The following is a 6,457-nucleotide window of genomic DNA, read 5'->3' as shown; positions in this document are numbered from 1 at the left end:
AGGAGACTGGGGTCAGCAGCACAAAAGACCAAAGAAGGCAGAGCTGCACAGAGTGAGGGCTCCAGAGTTCTTCAGCGGCCCCCCTCTGAACTCAGTCGAGAGTAGATCAGTGCACGCACGTGGGGTTGTGGATAGAAACATTCCAGAGTGTTAGAGTCGCACCTGACACTCAGTTCCCACCAGCCAGATGGAAAATCCCATGATCCACGGCGTTTGGGGAGGGGGACAGGGAGCCCTGCCTCAGGGGAATAGTCCTGGATGAGCACTGCTCCAAATCTGCCTGAGAAACCTAGAAGGAAGATGTGAAAGGACCACCTGTTGCCAAATAACTTACCCATATCCCAGAGCAAAACTCAAGGGCATTTATAGGAATGTGAAACCGTCCAGCACTCAACAGGGTAAACTCCTGAAGTGCAACATCTGACAAAAAATTACCAAGAAGCAAAAAGCAGAAAAATGTGAACCTTAATGGAAAGAAAAATCAAATCATAACCGACCAAGAACTGATATGGATGATGGACTTTGCACAGCAGTTACCACAATATTCCGTCGTTTCACAAGTTCGGTGGAGACACGAAACACATAAAAGAGACCCAAATAGAACTTCTAGAGATGAAAACCGCAACGTCTGAGATAAAACAAAAACAAAATACAAATAAACACTCAAAAAGATTAATGGCAGAACGGACATGTAGTGCTCAGAACTAGCTCTCCTCCCACAAAACAAAAGGAGCAGAGGAAAAGATAACTTTTTGAACAGTGGAGCCACAGAACAACTTCAAGAGGCTGAAGATACATATGATTGGAGTCTAAATGAAAAGGAAGTCAGAAAAAAATTTGAATAATGGCTGATAAGTTTCCAAATTGAATGAAAACTATAAACCCACAGATCCAAGAAGCTCACCAAAAACCAAGCACAAGAAACATAAATAAAAATGATCCCCAAACTCACCATAACCAAAAAGCTCAAAACCAATGATAAAGACAAAATCTTAAGTGACCAGAGAGAAGACACCTTATGTATACGGTAGCAAAGATAACAAAGGACAGTGACAGATGTCTCACTGGGGACAGTGCAGATAATAAATGCACTATATCAAAACCCGTTGAGTCACAATTCTATACCCAGGAAAATATCTTTCAAAATCAAAGTAGAAATAGACACTTTTTCAGACATACACAACCTGAAACCGTTCACCAGCAGACTTGTACCATAAGAAATACTAAAGTCCTTGGGGCATCTGGGTGGCTCAGTCGGTTAAGCACCTGACTCTTGGTTTCGGCTCAGGTCATGATCTCATAGTTCGTGAGTTCAAGCCCCATGTCGGGCTCCACTCTGACAGCATGGAGCCTGCCTGGGATTCTCTCTCTCTCCCTCTCTCTCTCTGCCACTCCTCTGCTCTCTCTGTCTCTCAAAATAAATAAACTTAAAAAAAATTTTTTAAGAAATATGAAAGTCCTCATGCAGAAGGAAAGTCATAGCAGATGTAATATAAACGTACAAAAAACAGTAAAGAGCACCAAAAATTGTAACTATGTGAAGGAATGCAAACTTTTTTCTTATTATTTAAATCTCCTTAAAAGATAACTGACTATTGAAACAGAAACGATATCAATATAGTATGGGGTCTCTAACGCACAGAAGCGAAAGGTATGACGACAATGGCACTAGGGCCTGGAGGGAGAAATGAAGGTACCGGACACTATTGTAAAGTTCTTATACTAAACACAAAGTGGGATGATGTCACTAGCAGGTAGGTTGTGATAAACTGAGTGTGTTGCTGCCAATCTTCAAGCAGCCACTAAAATAAGAGTAATAAAAAAGTTATAGCCAATAAGCCAACAAAGGAGATACGCTGGAATAATAATAATAATAATAAAAGTCAATTGATCCAAAAGGAAGAAACACTGGAACAAAGAACAGATGGGAATTTATAGAACAATTAGCAAGATGGTAGGTTTAGGGCCCTTGGGTGCTCGGCCAGTTCAGCGCCCTACGTCGACTCCTGATCTCACAGTTCGTGAGTTTGAGCCCCGCGCCAGGCTGGCTACTGTCAGTGCAGAACCTGCTTGAGATCCTCTGCCCCCCCTCTCTCTTCCCCTCCCCCGATCACTCTCTCTCAAAATAAATAAATAAACTTATTTACTATTGGGTTCTTTAAAACATATTTTTAAAAAAGACGATACAGGGGCGCCTGGGTGGCTCAGTCGTCCGACTTCGACTCAGGTCACGATCTCCCGGTCCGTGAGTTCGAGCCCCGCGTCGGGCTCTGGGCTGATGGCTCAGAGCCTGGAGCCTGCTTCGGATCCTGTGTCTCCCTCTCTCTCTGCCCCTCCCCCGTTCATGCTCTGTCTCTCTGTGTCTCAAAAATAAATAAAACGTTAAAAAAAAAAAAAAAAGACGATACATTTAAACCTTAGCACATCAATAAGTACACCAAACGTAAACAGTCTAAATACCCAATTAAGAGTCAAAGGGCGGCGGCGGCCCAAGATGGCGGAGCTGCAGCTGGACCCGGCGATGGCGGGGCTGGGAGGGGGTGGCGGGAGCGGGCTGGGCGACGGGGGTGGCCCCGGCCGCGGGCCCCCCAGCCCTCGCCCCGCCGGCCCCACGCCCCGCGGGCACGGCCGCCCTCCCGCCGCCGCCGCGCCGCCACTGGAGCCGGGTCCCGGACCGCCAGAGCGGGCAGGGGGAGGCGGTGCGGCCCGCTGGGTCCGGCTGAACGTGGGCGGCACCTACTTCGTGACCACCAGACAGACCCTAGGCCGGGAGCCCAAGTCTTTCCTCTGTCGCCTCTGCTGCCAGGAGCCTGGCAGCCACTGTCGCCTCTGCTGCCAGGAGGACCCGGAGCTGGACTCGGACAAGGACGAGACGGGAGCCTATCTGATTGACAGGGACCCCACCTACTTCGGTCCTATCCTCAACTACCTCCGCCACGGGAAACTCATCATTACAAAGGAGTTGGCTGAAGAAGGTGTTCTGGAAGAAGCGGAGTTTTACAACATTGCATCTCTTGTGCGGCTGGTTAAGGAACGGATACGGGACAATGAGAACAGAACTTCTCAGGGCCCCGTGAAGCACGTGTACAGAGTCCTGCAGTGCCAGGAAGAGGAGCTTACACAGATGGTCTCCACTATGTCTGATGGTTGGAAATTCGAACAGCTAATCAGCATTGGATCTTCCTATAACTACGGAAATGAGGATCAGGCAGAATTCCTCTGTGTTGTCTCCAGAGAACTCAATAATTCTACCAATGGCATTGTCATAGAGCCAAGTGAAAAGGCAAAGATTCTTCAGGAGAGAGGATCTCGGATGTAAATTCCAGATTCTTAACCATCAAGAGAACAAGCCGGCAGAGCACCTTGTGAAGTTAAATCTTGCTCCTGTACAGTAACCGAGCTCCTGCAAGGCACGGCTGAGCCTGGCCCCCCAATGGAGAAGTGTTCTGGTCAAAACCAAAGGAACCCCTGCCTGCCCCCCACAGGAACCTGAAGACAGACGCACTTCCGGCTGCAGAATACCTTTTCAGAAACCTGCTTTTGTCTTCTTAGCCAGTGTTAGATCAAATCCTTACCACAGCAGCTGGGCTGGGCTCCCAGTGGGGGCCTTTACGGGGGATGCGGGGGAGGGGAAGAGGAAGGCCTAGCTCCTCCTACAGGCCTGTGCTTCAGGGACGCTGGAGCAAACGCCAGAGGATCGTCCCTGGGCCGTGCCGTGTTTTTGCCTGGGTGCCACGTTGGACGTTGGCGGCCGCTTTGTAACACTATCTTCCCCCTCTTCCCCGCACCCCACACAAATGCAGCAGGTGCCAAGGATTCTAGCTTCAGTTCGTCAAATTGAGGTCTCGGGTAAAGGATAGATCCGCAGAATACCCCATATTCCTGTGGACGAAACCTCTTCGAGAAAGGGGAGGACGGGGTCTCCGTGGTTGTGGGTGGAGGTCGGGGATCGCCGCTCTGGGTTCGGGGCACTCAGCTGCTACCGTGTTCGTCCTTGCCTCATCTGTCTCCGGCAGCCCGGACCCTCCAGTAGCTTGCTTGCTCCTCAGGTGGAGGTTAGAGGCAGGCGGCATCCCACACCGCGTCACACACAGAGGGGCACTTAGGGAGGCCATACCCTCCATTGACCCATCTTCCTTCCCTGGCTTTCTGAACCAGACCGAAGATAAAGGGACTTTGGATCCTCTGATGGCTTGGGTGGGGACGGCTATTTCTTTGAAAGTTGCCAAATGTGTTCTATTGTAGTACCCAAAAGTGTCGTTATTTCTGTGACTGTCTCTTGGAAATGCCTTGACTGAACGTTCGATCTTTGTCCGAGTCTCCTGGTTTCTAACCTTGGCAAACCTGCCCCGCAGCCGTGTCCGTGACGCCGCGCCAGCCCCTGCAAGGCATATGTGTTTGCTGGGCAGTCCGAGGACTCCCCGCGTCTCTGAGCCCGACCCTTTACCATCACTTCTATCTGCAGAGTGCCGTGTCCTCGAGAATCAAGTGCTTGTTTGGCCAGGGAGGGGAGTAAAGCCCTCCTTCAGGCTGGGACCACAGGGCTTGTATCTGGACCTTCTGTCTGCGCTTTTGAGTCTTAGTGAACAGTCACTGAACGCAAAGGGCTGGAGAATCCTTGTTCTTCCCTCGATGACTTTTCCCAGTGTGGCAAATAGCCCAGAGGAGGGGAAGGCGCCTCTGGGGCACGCTGCACCTGTAACAGCCACTCACGTTGGTCACTCCTGGTTTCCTTCACAGTGAGGTTCCCTCTGCTCCACAGCTCAGTGCTTACTAGGGGGGTCTGGGGCCATGGTTTTTGGAAATGACTCACAGACGGTGCCAAATGTCTTAGGAACTCATGACCTGCCTGCGTGCAGATGGCACAACTCTTCTCCGGATCTCACTTTGACCTTATCTCTCTGTGGGTAGAGCAGGATAGAAATGTGTGTACAGGGGTGTCTGCTGCTCCGTGTGTGTCTACACACCAACGTGAGCGTGCGTGTTGACATTGGCCCCTTGGACTCTGGCCTGTGCCCACGATTTCTACAGCTATAAACGTTAGAGGAACTTCTACCTGCGGCAAAAGCAGTCACCTTTCAGAGACGTCGCAGGCATCCTCCTGTCATCTTTCGGAAAGCACGAGATTGGGCGTGGAGGAAAAGCTGCTCAGACCTGAGTAGGACAGAGGACTTCGGAAGACTTGCTCTTTGGCCAGAAAAGTAACATTTGACTCTAAGGAGGGAAAGCAGCTTCATTTGGGACCTTGAGCCCAATCAGATCTGCTTTCCCTGGGGCATGCCTGGGCATCAGCCCGTGCTCCTCGTGCTCTTTGTGCTCCTCGTGTTCTTCGTGCTCTAGTGCTCCTAGTGCTCCTGAGCCTGCACGAAGGGGTAAAGTGAGGCAGGCCAGAGGGCAGAGGTGGCAAGCCCCTCAGGAACGCATAGTCTTTTCTCTTTTCAGAGCCCCACAGTGGATCCCGTAGAAAAACTGCTGAGCCCCTCACTCGATGCTCTTGAGAAATTAACACAAGTGACATTTCTGCTCCCCTAGAGGGCTGGCTTTCACGAGGTCCCCCTCCTTCTGGCAGCCCAATGACAATTGTTCCAGTGCTCCTGAGTCTGAGGGTGATTCAGTTCTTAAGGTTTCTGGAAAAGTATTCGCCCCAGCCCTTTAGGAACCAAGTCAGTATTTTTTTTTTTTACTGAAAGCCTTCTGGGAGAGCCCAGCTGATTACTTCGTAGGGAGGCCTGGCCATCCGTCGGTTTGGGGGTGTCACGTGGCCAGGGACCCACACTCTCTCCAGCAGCCCAGTGCTGCCAGGTGGGGAGTGTCTTCCGTCTTCGTGTTGTGCCCAGGCCTGAGGCCGCGGGCGACTCAGGCCCAGCTCACAAAGCAGCCTGGCCTCTCCTAGGAGATGCCACACTAGCACGCTTCTGTCTTTCCTTCAGAACCTGCTTCCTCCTTGGCAATGAGGCACAGCCCAACCTCCTCTAGAGCGACTTCGTTTCTGCAGTCTTAACTGATCTCAGGGGTGTCAGCGAGGTGTAGGGGAGGAAGGGACAGAGATGCTGGGGGGTGGCCAAGAGGACAACCACATCCTCCGACATGGCCTTTGGCGCAGAGGTTAGGGACCATGCCTGTCACTTGTGGGTATTGTTTGTTACTGTTTGTGTATTTGAATAAAGTCTGAAATGCTGTGACCTTTTTTTGTCAATAAAGACAAGAAACAAAAAAAAAAAAAAAAAAGAGTCAAAGTAGGTAGGGGCGCCAGTGCAACTGCAAGCAGCCTACACAAAGCACTTTTTAAAAGTTTATTTATTGATTTTGAGACAGAGATAGAGAGAGCAAGTGGGGGAGGGGCAGAGAGGGAGAGAGAGAATCCCAAGCAGGCTCTGTGCTGTCAGCGCAGAGTGGGATGCAAGACTCGAACCCATGAACTGTGAGATCATGACCCGAGCCGAAATCAAGAGTTGGA

General features: G+C 50.6%; 1 protein-coding gene across 2 annotated transcripts; it reads left to right on the top strand.

The window, feature by feature from the left end:
* The first annotated feature begins 2,488 nt into the window (after nucleotides 1-2,488).
* LOC109256731 (BTB/POZ domain-containing protein KCTD2) lies at nucleotides 2,489-6,182 on the top strand. Of its 2 annotated transcripts, XM_053910105.1 has the most exons (2): nucleotides 2,489-2,794; nucleotides 2,828-6,182. In XM_053910105.1, the coding sequence occupies exons 1-2, from the start codon at nucleotides 2,495-2,497 to the stop codon at nucleotides 3,317-3,319; spliced, it is 792 nt and encodes a 263-aa protein (XP_053766080.1). In that variant the 5' UTR covers nucleotides 2,489-2,494; the 3' UTR covers nucleotides 3,320-6,182. The 2 variants fall into 2 exon arrangements, with proteins under 2 accessions (XP_053766080.1, XP_019287859.2); XM_019432314.2 differs by having other exon boundaries at nucleotides 2,489-6,182.
* The last annotated feature ends 275 nt before the right edge of the window (nucleotides 6,183-6,457 follow it).

The sequence above is a fragment of the Panthera pardus genome, unplaced genomic scaffold, assembly GCF_024362965.1.
Source record: "Panthera pardus isolate Hobbes unplaced genomic scaffold, ASM2436296v1 HiC_scaffold_22, whole genome shotgun sequence".
Classification (NCBI taxonomy): Eukaryota; Metazoa; Chordata; class Mammalia; order Carnivora; family Felidae; genus Panthera; species Panthera pardus.
Note: the sequence above shows the minus strand (reverse complement) of the source record. Positions and strands in the feature narration are given on the sequence as shown.

Coding starts and splice junctions, on each gene's coding strand:
- LOC109256731 (XM_019432314.2), top strand. CDS start 2,495: ATGGCGGAGCTGCAGCTGGACCCGGCGATGGCGGGGCTGGGAGGGGGT.